Source organism: Terrapene carolina, unplaced genomic scaffold, assembly GCF_002925995.2.
Source record: "Terrapene carolina triunguis isolate 2854851 unplaced genomic scaffold, T_m_triunguis-2.0 Scaffold85, whole genome shotgun sequence".
Taxonomy (NCBI): Eukaryota; Metazoa; Chordata; order Testudines; family Emydidae; genus Terrapene; species Terrapene triunguis.
In genome coordinates this window covers 17,346,327-17,366,292 of record NW_020664436.1, presented here as the reverse complement: position 1 = coordinate 17,366,292, position 19,966 = coordinate 17,346,327, and the positions used below count along the sequence as shown (strand labels likewise).

The 19,966-nt window shown below is 41.3% G+C and overlaps 1 protein-coding gene across 1 annotated transcript in view; it reads left to right on the top strand.

Moving 5' to 3' along the window:
* The first annotated feature begins 13,408 nt into the window (after window positions 1-13,408).
* FMN2 (formin 2) overlaps window positions 13,409-19,966 on the top strand; it is a 219,322-nt gene continuing 212,764 nt past the window's right edge. Inside the window, exon 1 of the mRNA XM_026649606.1 lies at window positions 13,409-14,975. Coding sequence (XP_026505391.1) covers window positions 13,409-14,975 — 1,567 coding nt within the window. The remainder of the gene's footprint in view (window positions 14,976-19,966) is intronic.

The following is a 19,966-nucleotide window of genomic DNA, read 5'->3' as shown; positions in this document are numbered from 1 at the left end:
TTCTCCAGACCAAAGAAAGAGGCCAACACTTCAAAACAATTTGGGCGATTTGTTTCTATCAGAGATTGCAGAAAGAAATCATGTGCAATGTAAAAATCACTAGAAGGGATGAAGGGAATTTATACCAGATTGCATGACAGCCACACCCAGCAGGGAAAAGGAACTTCAGCTGAGGATACATTTCAGGAAAACACATTTCAAGGGTTTACTGGACTATAAAGAGAGGAGCAGCAAACTCTTACATTGCTGTTCAGAGAAAACCAGAGCCTTGGACTCTGTGGGGATCCTGGCTAAGAGCTAGTCAGCTATTTCTGGAAAGGGAAAATTGTGAAGAAACAACCTTGAACAAAGACTGTAGCTCATTAAGTTATGTCTTAGCCATTAGAAAGCATATTTTTACTTTTGTTTGTAACTATCTTTATTCCTTCTACTTGGTATCACATAACCTATGTCTGTTAATAAACTTGTTTTATTTTTACTATAAACCAACTCAATGCTATGTTGGAAGGGAATGGTGTGTTTACCCCAGTTAATAAGCTGTAATGTACTGACCCTTTAAAAGAGCAGCAAAGTTAATATCTTCTGTAAATGCACACTAGTAGGGGCTGGGCATCCAGAGAAACATCGCTTAGGGGCTGGAGTTCACTGATTGTTCCCTGGTAAGCAAGTTTTGGGCTGGGAAAGCATTGAGGAGTTTGCTGGTGAGAAAGACAGACTGGTGTGGCAGGGAACTAACACACAGTCCAATCTTCAGTAAAGCTCACTCTTGCTGAGGCAAAGAAGTAACAAAGTGGCTCATAGTTCTGGGTTACATAGGGTGACCAGATGTCCCGATTTTATAGGGACAGTCCTGATTTTTGGGTCTTTTTCTTATATAGCTCCTATTACCTCCCACCCCCGTCCTGATTTTTCACACTTGCTGTCTGGTCACCCTATCTGGGTACCCCCAGCCAAATGTTACAATACTGGGTAACAAATTCATCCAAATTCCTTCCTGGTGTAAAGCTACTGATGTTTACATAGTTACACCTGGGATGAATGTGGCCCACTATTCTAGCGGGTTTTTTGCATACATGTCCCCCTTTCTAGCTGTCATATGGTTATAACTAGGGTTAGACGTCCACAGCTATTATTGACACCTATATGGAGAATCAAAATGTTTTCAGTTCTGGGTGCCATTTGACAATAGGAAAGGATCAGATTAAGAGTGAACAAGTAATGCTGAATGAGGAATTTTATTAGAATAAGTAATAGGTGTATCCTTTACATCAGTGCTTCTCAAAGTCGGGCCGCCGCTTGTGTAGGGAAAGCCCTTGGCGGGCTGGGCCGGTTTGTTTACCTGCCGCATCCGCAGGTTCGGCCAATCGCGGCTCCCACTGGCTGCGGTTCGCCGCTCCAGGCTAATGGGGGCTGCGGGAAGCGGTGCGGGCTGAGGGATGTGTTGGCCGCCCTTCCCGCAGCCCCCATTGGCCTGGAGTGGCAAACTGCAGCCAGTGGGAGCTGCGATCGGCCGAACCTGCGGACGCAACATGTAAACAAACCGGCTCGGCCCGCCAGGGGCTTTCCCTGAACAAGCGGCGGACCGGCTTTGAGAAGCACTGCTTTACATAACTCTGCCTCTCCCTCTGCTTCACTGAAGTTTCTGTTTATACTCTTTTCCTTCCCACTGGTATAAAAATACAGTGTAATCCTCACACTGGCTATCAAGGCCACAGTCCTGAAAAAATTCACGTGCCTGCTTATTTTTACATATTTGAGTAGTCCAACTGACTTCAATGTATTTGCCCTAGGCAGTATTCCTACTGTAGATGAATGTATTACAATCTTGTTTGCTCTAGAGACAGGCTGAAGCAGTATAACACTAGAAGAGATATAAACTTTCCCGATTCGTCTTAACAGAGTAGATGCTTTTGTTATGTTTATAGCACACACACACAGAGAAGTTAGATTAAAACAAATAGTCCAGTGGGAAGATTGCAATTTAACGCAATTTTATTTCTTAGAAGTGGGAACCCTAACATGCAAGAACCAAAAACAGAGAGAGAAAGCAGGCTCCTCCCTAAGGCAGGGAGGCACAACTCAACCCACCTTATTCCAAGCTGGTTCTTTGCAGACTGACTGCCGAGGATGCAGATTGCAAGATTCCCTCAGAGTCCCATAGCCTGCAAGCAGGACCAGTAAACCCCTTAGAATTTTAAGGGCTAGTTTATGGAATTTTAAATACAGTTTTCAGTACACCACAACTTTAAATCTGATCACACAATTAGTGTATAATATTTAAACACTATAGTCATTGAACACATTTAAGAGAGACATTGTCAAGAAACTTTGAGCTAAAAAATTAGCCTGCCTTCAAAGCAGTCCACTTTTTGTAGGTCTGTAAAGGTGACTTACAAAGGACAAAATGGGTTTATGCCCTAGGTTCTGTCCATCTGGAAAGACCTTGTATATGAGTAGACAACTGATAGTGTTATGACTTAGAAATATAAAAGAAATGCAGCTGTAACCTGCTTAACTGAAAGGGAAAGAACTCCCCCTCCTTGGAGACTTTTTGGGCTGGTCAACATTTGTAAGTCCCCACCTGCCACATTTTGACCAGCTGTATCACTAGCTGATGTTTTTCAAAATTTGACTTAAAGATGGGAAAATACTTCACCAAAAAAATTAAGAAATGCTTTTTCTGTTTTTCTGCCAGATCCTGTAACATCTATTGAACTCAAATACTTTAAAATCCTATAAAAAAAAATCCCATGAAAATAAAACATTTTTGGGGAAAAAAAACAGGTTAATTTAAACTTTCAGGCCTTAATTTTAAGAAAAGCACAATCCCAATCCCACATCCCCATGCAGGCACTTTGAAAAATAAAGTACATAAAAAATATAGTTGGCTGCATCCTGAAATTGGGGGTGGGGGTGGCACAGGGGGAATTGCTAACTCACCCAAACTGGTGCAGACATGGCAAAATGGACATCAATTGCCTGTTATAAGTGAAATTCTTCCCATCCAAGCACAAAGCCAAAGCACAGAGGCTTTTTGGAAGGAATAAAATACAGGCTGTGGAAGGAAGATCCCTTTCCTTAACACAAGGGAAATCAGGGGGCTGCATTGCATCACTGCTGCTTCAGGCTGTATGCTGGTTCCTGGCTACTGGGTAAGCATAAACCTGGAGCCAGATGCTGCTCCTGTAGCCTGACCCCAGCACCCCCTATACTTGTATTTTGGTAGATATCCAGGAGTTCACCACCCTGGCACGCATACTTCTCTGCAGTAATTCAGTAATGCATGCAATGACTGTGGAGGGGTCTGAGGTGCTCCTCTTCTGATGGGTAAATTTTACCATAATACATTGGTAGGGATATGTAAAATGTGGGAAAATAAACTTCTCTCCAAAACCCTAGTGTTTACATTTTATCTTGCTAATTACAGCTGTAAATAAACACCAGTGTTTAAAATTCAGGTACAACAAGGAGTCTGGTGGCACCTTAAAGACTAACAGATTTATTTGGGCCCAAATAAATCTGTTAGTCTTTAAGGTGGCACCAGACTCCTTGTTGTTTTTGTAGATATAGACTAACACGGCTACCCCCTGATACTTAAAATTCAGGTGTCTCATAGTCCATAAATGACTCAATAGGAAGCACTTTCAACTTTGAGTGAGAAGTTCCTGAGGTCAAGTACTTTACAAAGACTTTGGTTTATAACCAATGAGGACACTGCAGTATATTATTAGGCAAGTGCTGCATTGCTAGAGACTCTGAGATGTTAATTTGAAATTTCAGCATCTCATAGCTGGCGATTACAGAGGCAGACACCATGGCAGGTTTTGAACAGTGAAAGAGTTAATCTAAGAGTCTTGGTTACCCTTCCAAGGTGAAAATTTCCACTTTCAAGAAAACCAGTTCTGATGTCCATGGTTTCATACAAGCTATGCTGAGCTCATAACAGGAGCCGTGCTTGCTTACACAGTCACTGCTTACGGGAATCTAACTCAGAGGTTTTCAAACCGTGGGGCATGCCCCTCCCCCAGGGGAGCAGGGCAGAATGTTCGGGGGAGGGGAGGAGGATGTTGCCAGGCAGCTCCGGCCAGTCCCCACAGGGAGTGGGGAGGGAGCACCACCTGACTCACCTTAGCAAGCCACTTTGCCTGTGGGTCAGTGTCAACATCCCCTGCGGCCATGTGGATTCCTGCTCCCAGGAGCCTTTGCGCCCAGTGCTGGCTCTGCCCCCAGAGACTGTCACATGCGCCTTCCCCCAGCCTGAAAACCTGAGGAGGTGGGGGAGAGCGGCATGAATTGGCCCTGCCCTCGCGGTGCAGCTTGGCTGCACAGTAGAAGCAGCCCACTGCTGAGGAAGCCTTGGCTGTGCCATTGGTAAGTATCTGTGTATTTGAAACTTACAGGTGTAGTTAATTTAATTAAAGTTGTTGTTAAGATCTCTGTTAGGTTTATGAGTAGCTTATCAAGCATACTTTTCCATGTATCTATGTTTGTCTGGGTTGGGGGCAGGGGTGCAACCAAAAATTGTAACTCAGCTCAAAAAGTTAGAAAACCGCTGATGTAGCTGCTTGCATGATAACACATTTTGGAACAGTGTTTCTAAACCTGTGGGGCATGACCCATCAGAGGAGAAGAAAAATTCAGCCAAATCCCACAGGTAGTAGCAGCCAAGGGAGGATAGGGCAAGCTCAACTTTCCCCTTTCATGTGACTTCCACTGCCCTGACCCACATTCTCCTCCCTTCCCCCTAAACCCAATCAGTGTGGCGTTCTCACACTTCCCTCCTCCTTCCACCCCTCAAGTGCACATACCTCTGGCAGGGAAGTGGTGCTGCTAGCGACTGTGGAGCCACAAAAGCAGCCCTACCTCAAAGCACTAAAACCCCCAGACACTGTTCTAGTAGCATAAAGGAGCTTTCAGTGGGGCAAACGTAATACCCTGATAATATCGTCTCTGGAGAGGGCTTCCCCAACCAAGTTAGAACTGGCATAAGGGCTCAATGCTGGCCCAGTTCCCAGTTGCAGGGACAGTCAGGGGTGGAGGGCCGTGCCCTACAATGAATGTGTCCAGACATGACAGAAGTGCTTTGCAATACAGCTATTATCTGCTTCTTAGGACCTACTGGGGGCATGGAAAGCAGAAAGGAAGTTAGGGCAGTCCTGAACATGCTCTAATTTATGCCGGGGAGCCAGGGCTCCAGATTATAGTCACCTTTGCTCCCATCTTCTTCCTTCGTGGCTGACGCACAATAATGGAATAACTGACATTTTGACCCATTGTATGCTGTCACAAAAGAAAGGTGTGTTTAAAAATATTGGTAAATTCAAGTCTCTTTATGGATGGGAACTTCCTGGTTTTCTTTAACTCCAGAGTGGACCTGAGTTTTGTACAGCATGGAATTATGCAGATGTCCAATTCCCCCTTGACTCCAGCAGGTGCCAGGGCTAGAGGGTCTCAGTTGCTTCCCTTCAAGCCATATTGGGCAGAGGCAGAAAAGGAGAAGCAGAACCCATAATTAATTGTTTTTATTGTGTCAGTTTTGTTCAATATATAAACTCCTCAATGTCTTCTGGAGGATGGAGTAGGTGACATTTTCCCAGAGGCAGTTAATGGCTATTTTGATCATTCTCTATTTATATTCTGTCTAGGCAATTGTACGCTCCTCAGTTGTGGCATCCAATTGCCTTTACATTATAAAAATAAGTACACTGTTAATTTCTGCTTCTTTCCACCAATCACCCGATTAACTGTATATATTATTGGGAGGCTAAGTCAAAGATCCCCACTGCACTCTCTACTATACAGCTCCTGGAAAGAGAGACAGATTCTCATTCCTTCCAAATCAGAACCCATCCTACCTGAAGACAGGGAGCAGCTGGCTAAAGATGGAGGCCCCCAGCCAGACAGAACCTGAGCAACCATGAGCTCCTTGACTGCTGCCCCTCAGCAGGCTCTTGTATATGAAGGACGAGGCCCATTGACACTACCCCACCCCACCCATCCTCATGACATAGAGCTCTGTGTGAAGGGAGGGTCCTGCCTTCCCAGCAGAGCACCCTGTGTGTAGGGTCTTCACCCCTGCTATCTCCCTACTACCCTAACAGAACCCTCAGCTGTGGTGGAGGTGGCAATAATCTCTATGTAGAGCGTCCCCTGCTGGTGTGTTAGGGGGAGTGCTTTCCTAGAGGGCCCACTGCTTCAGGGAATAAGGACCCTCAACCAGCAGTGGTGGCCAGACCCCGCCACAACCACATTTCTAAGTGTCATTGGTACGATACTTTCTTCACAGCTATCTGAAAAGAGGGATCAGCCAGGGTCCCCCTACAAAGCTTCTAAAAGAAGAGTAGGGAACACCTCACTTGCCCACAGCTGGAGTGGGCATGTCTCTCTTGGCGTGAACTGGCTGTTTTCAGTCCCTGGAGTAGATGCCCATCTGCTACTCAGTCTTCAGGTGTGTGAGATGATGTTTCTACCTACTGTACATAATATATACCCATACTGAGGGCACTAGGCCTATTAGTTGCTCTGGCCCTGAGTGTTCAACAACTAAACCAGGCAGTGTAGTTTCCTCTTATGTTCTATTTTTGTGCAGGCTGTATTGTTAGGTGCTAAGGGTATCACCATACTATTAACCACACTGTCACTGCTGGTTCCACCTGTTTGTTCTAGACATTCTTATGGTTTCCCTGCACTGGGAATTTTACTAGTAAAGGCCCCAGTCCTGCAGTGAGTAACTCATGGGTACAGAGGTCTGTCTGCCTAGAGTTTATTGCAGGATTAGGGCCTAAGGCACTGATTGCTTAAAAATCCACATTTAAATTAAACAGTTTCAATATGTATTTTTAATATCAAATGATGCTTTATTGTCACTACTCTATACAGTCTTAACCAGCAACTGCTGCTAAAGTAAATAATCATAAAACAACTCTCAGCTCCCAACACAGTCCATTAGAGGTCCCCACAAAGCTCTATGACCTTACACTGACTATAATCTCCCCTAGCTGTAGCTCTCTCTTCCTCCAGCTCATGTCTCTGCCAGCTGTGAGCCATCATGTGGTTAGAGGGCAGTCAGCATGTTCAAAGTGGAGTGCTAGGGGGATCCTGCTGCTTTTGTTCTCCTCCCTAGTGATTTCCCTGCTTCTGGGTAAAGAGCTGCTCTGCTTTGGCTTTGTTCCAGGAAACTCAAGACCTGCCTCAGGTGAGTGAAATCAAAGCTGCCTGTGGCTCTTCCTGTTCCTCGTTGGGAGCTGAGTAAGCAGCAGGGCTGTGCTGAGTGGTAGCCGAGAGGACAATTCAGTGCAAGCGGGAGTAACAGCAGTGATGCTGCTGTTGCTAACAATAATAATGATTTACTTTTCCAAAATAAATACATCTTGATTCAAGATGCATCTGAGAGTTCAGAGAAAATGCATCTAGAATTGTAAGTTTTAAACCTCCATTTTTTATTCTGTTCTGTGCACTGTTGCAAGTTTCTCCTGAGATTTTTAGGTGGGATGAGCAGATCAGAAGGTTATTGCTGCTGTATTAGGATATCTGTTATCTACACCTATGCTATATTCTGCTTTCATTCACTAGTATGGCTGATTACAAATGTTCAATGAGGCAGGCAGCATTGGGGACTGATCTTGGGCTTTTGTTGAAGTGTTTTTGACCTTTTTGGCACTTGTAAATTAAAATCAAATTAGAACTATTCTTAAAAATGTGGCAATCTTCCCGTAAGGCTAAAGATGCTTTGTGACTTCCTGAGAGAGGTTGTTTATTTATCCTGTTGTAGAGTATGTGTGTGTATCTTTTCTCTCTGTGTATTTTAAAATAGTTTACACCCTGATCCTAGAAATTTGTTTTGGGCCAAATGCCTTTTAGCCATTATTGATTTTAGTTTTACGTTTTTGCTCAATTTTATGTTGTGCCTGATAAATGAAAAAAGTGATTGGAATTTGTTTTGTAAAGTATTTTATACTTTACATGGTGTCAACAAATGTATGCAAATTCTTACCAAATATTCAGTGACAGCATTTTACCCAATCACTTTCATGGTAACTTATCCTAAAACTGCCATTTTTACACCTTGCTGTGTCTTGAAGGGAATAAACAGAGCTAGTTGTTTGGTGGACACAGTATAGTGAACTTGACTATCCACATGTACTGATGAATGCAGAGCAGTGAATAAGGCTCTGATCCTGCAAACACTTATATACATGCTTAACTCTACTTATGTAGGTAGTCTCACTTTGTCTAAGGCCCCTGTCCCGCAAAGAGAATCGTGCTGGTACCTCCTTGAACCTCTGGGCAACCCCACTGAGATCAGCATGGTTCTGTGTGGGTGCAGCGATTTTCCTGCACAATTCTTGTGGCAGGATTGGGGCCAAAGTGTGGATAACTGAGGAAATTTTCAATATAACTAACACATACTAAGGGATATTGCCCTGTTTTAAGTAGGCAGGCACTTTGGAGAATTGACTAATGATTCTGTACTAAATTGACAGACAATCTTTATGGTTGTAAATTATTAACTAAAAATATTATAAAGTTACTGATTTTTTTTTTAAATCAGTACATTACTAGTATTTCCAAAAAAGCTTCAGGTCCCAAGGCCAACTTTCATTTTTGCCAAGTTGCTGTAGTGAGGGAGCAAAATTAAACAAAACTGCCTGAAATTGCCTTACTGGTGGTGAAACTCCACTAGCTGTGATCTGAATGAAACTTAACTTCCCTGTTGTGGATATGAATTAGGATGCTGTGGTATAATGATGCAAACTGACCCCGCCCATCCTGTTCATTGCCTCAGTCCTGCAATCAGATCTGAATGAGCAAATGGAACTGATTGTAGGATCAGGATTTATGTCAGATGGAGAACTCAAGCACATTTTGCAAGAGTATGTAGGCTATTTTTTTTTTTATTGGAGAGGGTGAGAGGGGCATTGGTCCATGTATTCATATGAGCATAGAAAAGTTTATCTGGTCTGTGTGTGATCAGATTATAGCTCTAGGTGGTATGCATCATGGTGTACTAATAAAAGGGCAATGTGACCCCATTTAATGAATTAGCATTTCATCTCTTGACACCTGGATCCATTAAGCAGCCATTTTCATGCATAAATAGCCAGAATACCAGTGGTGGTGGTTTTTCAAATAGAAGATACATAGAATATTTGAGCAAATAGAAAACATCTCTTTGATGTCATAGAGTATACAGTAACCCCTTCTATAGGCCCCAGTCTAGAAGCTGATCTGCACAGTTGGATCCTTGTGCATGTGGGTAGCTCCTGTAAAGTCTGGGGTGAGCATTGATTGGAAATTTGGGAAGCTGGGTCAGAGCAGCTGAAATAACATCTTTCTCTACCTTATCCTTCACCACTCACCCCCCCACAATTTACACCACGTGTCCAACCTTAATGTTGACCCCCCCAAAATTGCTAAAAATGTACACCAAGATCCAAATAACAATGACTGTACTAACAAGCTATCAAATTAAAGGTATTAATTTCCAGTGCACTAGTCTGATATAGCACTGCAGTATGTTAAGTGGTGTTCACTATATAAAACATGAATATCTTAGGTGTTACAACTTGGCAGTTTTAAAGATACTGTGCAAAATCTACTTTTGATTTAAATAGCCTACACTTCCGGGCAACTAACACAACTTATAACGCCACACAAATCAACTATCTCAATTTTATTCAGAATAATATTCTTCTGGTGATAGGTGACCCTATCAGAACATTTGAATTCTTAATTTAAGGGCTTAATTCTGAAGTTTACAACACACAGACAGACTGCTGCACCCACACAGAGGCCCACTGAAATCACTGTGGCTCTGTATGGGTGCTATGGTCCAGCCTCATATTACAAATTGCAGGATCAGGGCCTTAAGGTAACCTGGAATTATGTTCCTGTTTAAATCTTTACTAGATACAGTTTATTAAATCTATAATTCAGAAATATATTTCCATTAAGAATGTAAATCGAGGGTGTGACAAATTGGGGAAACATCTGTGTTATTTCTTACTAATATTATGTATGACCCTGTTTCCCTGTTCAGTTTGGTATTGTTACCTGCCTGAATGTAAATAGTCAAATCAAAGGAGGCTGTAAAATGTGGGGTTAAGGAACCCAGAAAGAGTAATGCAATGATGCAAATAAGGCAGCCTCAGGTACCCTGCTTCAAAGTCCTTAAGTCAACAATGGCTGGGCCCTCAATTGGGGGAAGAAACTACTGGTCTGGGCACAATCTAGATTAAGATGTTTTTTTCTTTCATAAGGCTAAATCTGAGATCATAAGACCCTAATGGGTTAAAAGGTGGCCCTGGCAGAACTGGAAGGGAGAAAGTGTGAGCAGGCTGTGAGGCTGACCCATGAAAAGGTTGATTGAGAACCAGGGTCTGCAGCAAATCAGCTGTAATTTGATGTCCAGAGAGAAGAGGGAACACTGAGGCTATGTCATGTCTGACAAGGTGCGTGAGGGGAATACCAAGCAATATGTGTATAGGTCTCTTTGCTAATTTAAAATCTACTTTTCTAATCTGTGTGCTAATTGAGCAAAATAAATCATACATTGTTTTGGAGAAACTGCTTCTGTTCTGTGTGTCTGCATGCTATTACTGACCACAGGCTCCTGCAGGGGGAACTCTGGCAGGGTCCAAGCCCAGTTGGACCTGCTAGGTAACATGAGGGAGGGATAGCTCAGTGGTTTGAGCATTGGCCTGCTAAACCCAGGGTTGTGAGTGCCCTCCTTGAGGGGGCTACTTAGGGATCTGGGGCAAAAATCTGTCTGGGGATTGGTCCTGCTTTGAGCAGGGGGTTGGACTAGATGACCTCCTTCCAACCCTGATATTCTATGGCCAACTTTTACACCTCTAGGCACCCAGGGAGGTGTAACCTAGAGACGCCATTGCAGAGTGGTTGGATTGTGGGATCCCACCACAGGAAGGGGGGGCACGGGCCTGCCTCTTGTAAGAAGGGGTGCACTTGAGGGACTTGAAAAGGGTCCCAAAGAGGGCAGCCTACCCAGGAGCCATGACTGGGGATACTTAAGGTTAGGTGGGTTGGATCAGTTGAGTAAAATGAATGTGTGTGATAGAGGATTACATGGCAGAGGAGAACTGACTGTTTCCCTAATATGTCATTTCCAGACATACTGATTTTTTTCTAAGTCTTGTAAACTGATGATTGAAGAAACTGGAAAGAGTGTGGCTGTTTAGTTTAGAGAAGGTAAATTGTGAGCTTCTATTTACCCATTCTCATAATACAAGAACAAAGACATCCATTGAAACTGAAAGGCAACTAGTTTAAAACTGATCAAAGGAAATTCCTTTTTATACAACATAATTATTTTGTAGAACTCATTGATACAAGGTACATCACTGAGGCCAAAAGCTTAATATGATTTTTAGACTCATAGAAGATTAGGATTGGAAGAGACCTGAGGAGGTCATCTAGTCCAACCCCCTGCTCAAAGGAGGACCAACTCCAACTAAATCATCCCAGCCAGGGCTTTGTCAAGCCAGGCCTTAAAAACCACTAAGGATGGAGATTCCACCACCTCCCTAGGTAACCCATTCCAGTGCTTCACCACCCTCCTAGTGAAATAGTGTTTCCTAATATCCAACCTAGACCCCCCCCACTGCAACCTGAGACCACTGCTCCTTGTTCTGTCATCCACCACCACTGAGACCAGCCGAGCTCCATCCTCTTTGGAACCCTCCCCCCACTTTCAGGTAGTTGAAGGCTGCTATCAAATCCCTCCTCACTCTTCTCTTCTGCAGATTTAATAAGCCCAGTTCCCTCAGTCACTCCCCATAAGTCATGTGCCCTAGCCCCCTGATCATTTTTGTTGCCCTCCCCTGGACTCTCTCCAATTTGTCCATATCCTTTCTGAAGTGGGGGGCTCAAAACTGGATGCAGTACACCAGATGATTAGATATTTGTGTGGCTGAGAACATCTACCTTCAAGATATAAACCAATTAGTAACTGATAGGTGTTAGGAAGAAGCTTCCCCTATGAGCAGCTAATTACATAATTGCCCACTATGGTGAGTTTTTGTACCTTCATCTGAAGCGTCAATTGCTGCTGCTGTCAGAAACTGGATGCTGGACTAGAGAGTCCACTGAGCTGATCCAGTCTGGCAATTTCTGTGTTCTTATGCCCCTTTGTTTCCATTTTAGTTAAATTACTTCATGGAATTTAATCCCATGATTACAAAGCCCCCCGGCCTCCAACCTCCCCTCCACCAAAAAGGCAAAAATTGCACTATATTTGTTTTGAAAGTAGGGATTTTTTTAAATGAAATGCATGTACTCACACGTGAACTAGAAATAGAAAAATAAAATAAAATCTGATTATATAAAATATTGTTTGTCGTTTCAAAATAGCTAACCAGCAGCAGTGTTTAAACCAATTGTTATAAAATATTTATATATGAACAGGGGAACACTTTACCTGTATCCTTTACTTCAGAGTTGCATTTGGCTGGTGCTGTTTGATTTAATTTGTTTCATATCAAATGTTTTTATAAGAGGAAACAATGGTAGTGTGTTTTAATATTGATGAGCTTACTGTCCTGAGAATAATTGTATATGTACCTTCTCAGAATACAAACTGTTTGTTTTATATGGTAATTATACTAATACAATATCCCACTCAAAATTCAATGTACATCTTTGAAAGTGTGTTCAATGGATCGGTTTGCAGTTTGCATACACACTTTTTATTTTTAGAGAGGTGTTTTTTTTTTTTATTAAGAAGGATATCTTATTTAACTGTGCCTTTATGGTACATCTGAGCTAAATGTGTAAAATACACATGGTATTGTGTAGCCTATTGAAGTAACATGTTTAAGAACTTTATAAATTATTAAACCAGCATATTTGTATTTCTGGGGCTTACGAGTTTATTCCTCTAGTTAATGACAGAGTAATTATGGTACCTCTCACTTAACTTTTCTTCTTCTTTTTCCAGGAATTTGAACTTTTGAAGTCCTGAAATTGTAGCTATTTGATGACAAACTGACCTGTGATCTCCCCTGAGCTTACAATGCAAGCAATTCAAACAGTGGAAAAAGAAGTAACTCTTATAAAGGAAACACTTTTCACAGAATCTTTTATAAAGAAAGAGGAACGTAGCAGATCCACAGTGAAAAAGCAGCTGTGTCAGGAGCAGCCATTGGAAGGAGCTGTCTGGAGCTTTCAGTGCTGTACTGAGCATGTCCCAGTAGAGCACAGTGCAAGCAGCATATTATGCAAAAAGGCAGCTCTGGCAGATGGGGGAGAGGCACAGCAAGCATTTGCGTCGCTTGCATCACCACCGCCTGAAAACAAACCTGGATTGCTAGAGAGGAGCTCGCCGGCAGGCCAAGTGAATGAAATCCAGCAGCATGGCTTGATTTCTGAAGGGGTTGGATTGCTAAAAATCATGGGGAACCAAGATGGGAAGCTAAAGAAAAATACAGGTGATGTATGTGAAGGAGGAGAGGATGCTTCTGGGCCCAAGGATACAGAAGGCACAAAGAAGGGAGCAGGAAGCAAAAAGGGACTGGGGAAGCATGGTAAAGGAAGTGAATCTGGCAAAAAGAAGGGTAAGTCAGACTCTAGGGCCTCAGTGTTTTCAAATCTGAGGATCAGAAAAAATCTGTCCAAGGCTAAAGATGGGACCAGTAGTTCAAGGGAGGATGTTTTAGAAAGCCAGGCCTTGCATACAGGGGAGCTGGACAGTGCTCATTCAATTATTAACAAAACTCCGGATATAAGCCTTTCTGCAGATGAAGCGGGTCTCTCGGATACAGATGTTGAGCATTTTGAAATTACAAATGAAACTCACCCAGCTGCTGCAGAGGCGCAGGATGGACAAAGGACCAGCTCTGGCTCCGATACGGATATATACAGTTTCCATTCAGCCACAGAACAAGAGGATTTGCTTTCTGATATCCAGCAAGCTATTAGACTGCAGCAACAGCAGGGGGCAATTAACATTGGAACTGAGGAGCATGTCACCAAAACAATGGACCCACACATGGCTAATTCTCAAGCAGCCCCCTTAGATCTTGAACGGTTTCTTTCAGTGACTAGCAGTGACAAAGAGAGTAGCCCAGAAACTGAGCAGGCTGTCTCCGCAATATCTGAAATTACAGAAAACATTCCTATCAGTGAAATTGAAAGTGAACTGAAAGATACAGCAAATGTAACAGGGTATGCTGGTAACCATTTATTTGAAACACAAGAACACAAGCTATGGACTGTTGAACAGGAACATCTTGAGGCTGGAGTGAATGCTGTAGCTAGTGAACTCAAGGATTACCCACATTTAAATGTAGCAGTGACAGAAAATGGGTCTCACAGTGACAGTTCCGCGTTCCATTTTCTGTTCCCAGCAGCAGATTCGGAGACTAAAATTAGTGAAGTACAAGCTGTCGATTTCCCAGGTTCTGGAAGAGATGATGATTTTTCAGATGCAGGCCATGACCATGCTGCTGAGACTCAGGAAGGCAAATGCAGTCTATCAGCCAGCCAAGAGGCACTGGAGAGTGGTTTTTCTACTGAAATGAAAAATGGCACTTTGTCATCTGGGGAGATAGTGGGCAGTCCTCAGCTCAGTTCACGATGCTTTAAGCCCTACCTAATTAACCCATGTTACATCAAAACCACAACTAGGCAGCTGAGTTCTCCCAATCAGTCACCTTCTCTTTCCCCATCCCAGAGCCCACTTTTTAAGAGAAGACGCGAGTCCTTCCAAAGAAAAGAGAAGGCATCAGTCAAGAAGCAAAGGTCCGTCAGTTTGGCTGGTTATTTCAGTCGATCAGCAGACTGGACAGAAGAGCTATCTGATCACAAAGGTGAAATATCTAAAAAGATTGGCTCTGCAGACTTCTTGGAGTACAGGAGGTCCAGGGAGAGATTGCAGGAAGAAAAAGAGCGTTTGACTCACTCAAGAAAATCCTCGGGGATCCAGGCTTCTACTGATACCTTTCCCAATGTCTTTACAGGTGAGTAACTTTTATTAAGTTTAGTGAAGTGACTTTCTGGGTGAAAATCTTACAAGTATACATTTCAGACCTTAGTACATTAGCATGTACTAAGTTTAGATTCAAACCTTGTCTGTACAAATTAAGGCCCCAACCCTGCAACCACACATGTTTTTATGCATGTGAGTGATCCCGCTGTGGTCAATGGGACTACACGCAGGCATAACATTAAGCACATGCATAAGTGTTTGCAGGGTTGGGGGCTTAATTTGCTGGATCAGCATTTAATGCTTTACAATTTCCCCACAGGTAAGGGTATTAAATATATTGAGAATGTATAGTCAAAAACTGTTCTCAAATGTTCTGTCGCAGGTAAGTTGGCTCTCTGGGTGTGTAGAAAGTTCAGAAAAGAAACCTTCTAGTGTGTGTGTGTGTAGGCACCACAATACCTACAGCACCCAGTTGAGATTGGAACTCAGTTGTGCTTGGCACTGCACAAATATGAAGTAAAATGTGGGAGATATGCATCAAGTCTCACAATATAGATTGATTGGCCAGCATCTACTTATTTCAAGTTTTAAATCCCTCCAAAATAGTGGATCTGTTGGACCTACTTGATGTTAGACACGTTTACATATCTAACAGTAGCACTATTAGTTCCTCTTACAAGAAGAGGCATGTGGTACAAAATGGAATCAGGAGTTCAAGCACAGAAGGGCCACATCGCAGAAAACGTACTCTATATATGTGTGTGTGTGTGTATATATATCTATATATCTCTCTATAGGGGTGTGTGTATCTATATATACACCTCTACCCCAATATAACGCTGTCCTCGGGAGCCAAAAAATCTTACCGCGTTATAGGTGAAACCGCGTTATATCGAACTTGCTTTGATCCACCGGAGTGTGCAGGCCCCGGAGCACTGCTTTACCGCGTTATATCCGAAGTAGTGTTATATCGGGTTGTGTTATATCGGGGTAGAGGTGTGTGTGTGTGTGTGTATAGGTCTCTCTCTATATGATCTATATCTATCTATCTATCATAGAACTGGAAGGGACCCTGAAAGGTCATCGAGTCCAGCCCCCTGCTTTCACTAGCAGGACCAAGTGCTGAGTTTGCCCCAGATCCCTAAATGGCCCCCTTTAAAAGCTCATGATGAAAACTTAGTGGTTTTGGCCTGTTTGCAATGCAGGCTACGTTGTGTAAATCATTCAGGTGTAATGTAGTTAGGAAAGCATTCACTGATCTTGCCTATTAGGCATCTTATAGCATTATGTCAGAAAGCTTAGAAATGCCTAGTTTAACACTTATTTTAAAATAGCATGCAATTTGATTGGAATGTTCTATATTTACTGCCCCTTATTTTCCTCTTTGTTTGTGGAGATTCTGTGTGTGTGGTTTTTTGGTCTTTGTTTAAGTTGAGCCTTCAACAAATAGATCAGGCCTGTGTTACGTTTCTGTCACATATGTTGCCTAATTTTCAATACATCTCTGATGTTTTGGAAAAATATTCAAGTTATAAGATACTGAAGTACTACAAACAAAGTTTACACAAATATTCCTTTGTAAGATTAAGTCAATCAAACACACAAGCTAATACCAGGCTAGTTTTGGAAGGAGATGGAGGTCATACTGAATACATGATTTTGACTTACACATCTTTCAATACTGTTTGCAAAAATGCTGTGAGTACTTTTTTATCACCTTTATAAAGTGGCGGGTCTAATTTGCTTTCTTAAAGAAACATCGTCATGATTTAAAAAATCATATATAAGGAAATAATTTTTACTATCAACAATTCTGTTTCTTTAATAAAATGGTAACTAAAATATCTCCTTGTTTATAGCCAAGATTGTAACCTTATTTTTCATCATGTTACCATTTGTGCTCCTTCTTTACCCTCTGTACTTCACTCAGTTTTCACAGTGCAATGTGACAGAGTTTAACTTTTTGTTTCTAGTTCTTTTCACTAGCTGTTCTTGTAGAACAGCACAGTACTCCTGGAGTTGTGTTATTCAGATTAAAATATTACGTATTAGTCATGATTTTTGTAATTCAATAAGTACATTTTTTATTTTTTTTATTTTTTTAAGCAGTAGGCTTGAGCAAAAATCCTCCATCTGAACTTTGGAATCAGAACCCAAATCTTGATCTGAATTCCACGTCCCATCTACATTAGATTGAATCGATGCCCATTTTCAAATCCCTCCCCATCTTCACCGCAAAATTTGGATCTGATTTCAGATCTCCCCATATCAGAATTTTGCATTTTGGAGCCATCTCTAGTTTATACTGGAGTTTCTAAATCCTTTCCCAACAAATAATATATACATACTTGCTCATACCAGTGTATTAATAATAAAGCTTTATACTTTAAAAAAATCCCACAAACTTGTTCACTAATTTTCTCTCCCTCTTTCCCATTTATTGCTGTGCTTTTAGAATAGATTTTAGTTATGATAAAAACTCAAGTATTCTAGTTTATTTTAAGGTCCTCTTTTCCATGGATAGCTTCTCATTCCTTACAGATTTTTTTTTCTCATCCTGTAAGCACTTCTTGGTTTTTATTCCCTATGTCTCCAACAATCTAAAGAGTGTAATTGTGAAAGGAGTAGTGTCCAATGCAGCAGTAGCTCTGTCTGTCATGGAAATTACTGTGACCCTCATTTGCATGCATATGCCAGCTGTCTTTGCAAGCAGAGGGTGATTATGCCTTTCATGTTATGCAGGATGGTTATGTTTAAAATAAAAGAACTAGAACTATAATTTATGTGTAAAAGAACACGCTATTGTCCTTTTTATTGCCTGCAAATTGACAGAAAAGTGTAAATAATAACAAATGGTGTAAAAGAAAATGGGAAATAAAGGTAACATCAACTTTCCCAGAAACTGCCCCTGTTCTCTCATACAGTAGCAGAAAAGCTTCCCTTGCTTTGTACTAAAAATATTCCCACTGAGCATCCTTCACAGCAACATTTATAGAAATAAAGTATGGTATCTTCCTGACTCTTGAAGAGTGTGTGCTTTTTTGAAAAAAATGTATATTTTATTTCCAGCAAGCTTAAGTGCAGTTGAGGGATTGGGATTACTAAATAGATTTTAAGCAAGCAATCTTTATGGTTTCTTATGTCTCTTTGAAATCTAAGTATCTTGTCTAGAGCACTACATCTTGCTATGCAGCAGTTGCAGTCAGTACATAATATCCTGCATTCTATATAGAATCAAGTCAAATATTCCACATCACTTCTGTTACTAATTTTAATGACAGCAGGTTGTGAGCACGACTGGCCTAGTTTACAGTATATTGTATTTAGGCTGTGTGCGCCCTGTGATTTTTATAATGATCCACGTGTTCTGTTTTAAGGCTGTTCTAACACATGACATAAATAGTACTGAGCAGTTGAAATTGTAATGCTAATATATTTCATTTTCTGTATTTTTTTTTCTCTATTTTTTGATAGAATTGATTTAAGGAAATTTTCTTAGCATAGTTTAAAAATAAATAGCTAGTGGTCAGGTGTCAGCTGTTTTAGGAAAACATATGCAATATAGGTTGCCAAGAAAGCAAGTTTGCATATTTTTGTCATTTAAATTCTTATAAACAAACCATAATACCAGGAGTTTGATGCACTGACTAAGCATGCTGTGGGGGCTAGTTTATAGATCATTCTGAAATTAAGACCGTGGATCCATTTTTTAAACAGATAGCTGTTTGAAACTGCAGGAACAGTAACTACAAGAGTCTAGATTTCAACATGATGTGCAATGAGAGCATTATTTTTCACTTGTGTTCCCAAGGGGACTAGAGCAGGACATGAATGAAAATAATCAGATCCTGCAGTTTCTGAGTATGTTGTTGAATTATTGTCCTGACATTAATAGAGATTTTGTGGTAGAAAAGTGGAATTGCTGCTCCCCAACATTAGAATAAGGGACATAGAGCTAATAATTTTGATGAAAGCCTTTTTTTATTAACTGAATGTATCATAGTATTAACCATAGCAAATTTGATAGGAAAAGAGCTGGTAAAGCTTTCTACTAAAAATTGTATCCTTAGGGATTCACTAAGTCATTTCAAATGGTACCTAATTATTTTTGTTTAAAACAAACAAACAAAAAAACAGCTTTTGGCCTGGCTGCAATGTACTTGTTAAATTGTCTGAATCCATTTGAATTAGACACATGCATTTTTAAATGTTTGTTTTTTTCTCTCTCTCTCTGTCTGTCTCTCTCTCTCCGAATAATTAACAATAATTAAAACCCCCTGAAGGCAATCACTTTTGTGGGCTTAAAGCCTGATTTGCTTTTACTCTTGTGCTCCTTTACAGCACTCTGGCAGTAAATGTAATGTCATCTATGCACACTTTAAGGCCTCTCGACAATGCCAGACACTTGTAAAGGGACCTTAGTGTAAATGTGAATTTGGAGCTGAGTCCCTTGATTGTTTGAAATGTTTAAAGTTTGTTTGCTTCAGAAGGCTACTGAGCACGCACACAAAATGTTGGAGTTGTTTTGCAAGGTATTTTCTATTGCATATGACATTCTCAACGTGGGCTTAAAAATATCCTACATCAGGAAAAATGTGTTTATGACACTAATGATATTTTGGGCTCTAAAAGCTATTGGTAAATTGTAAGTGTTGTTTGTCAGCAGTAACATAAAGTGTGTCCTTTATCAAGAAAAAGAAATGCAAAACCAATCAACGATAGCTAAACTATCATACGTGTTTGAAAAAGGACAATGATGAGGCTCATGAAATAAATACTGATGCAGCACTAATGTGTTACCCTAACAGTTTTGTTTCAAAACTGGTCATTTGGAGGATTCTGGGATGTACTGTCCTTTTATAACTTCAGTAATGTAATGCTACCCAAATAGGTCTAGGTTTCCTGATCACTATTTGTCTGAATCTTCATTAGGACTGGAAGATTGAAATGACTCTGCAACTATATTTCTCACATGACTCTCTTTTGAGGATCTAGACCTGAAACACAGCCTGCTTTTGGGCA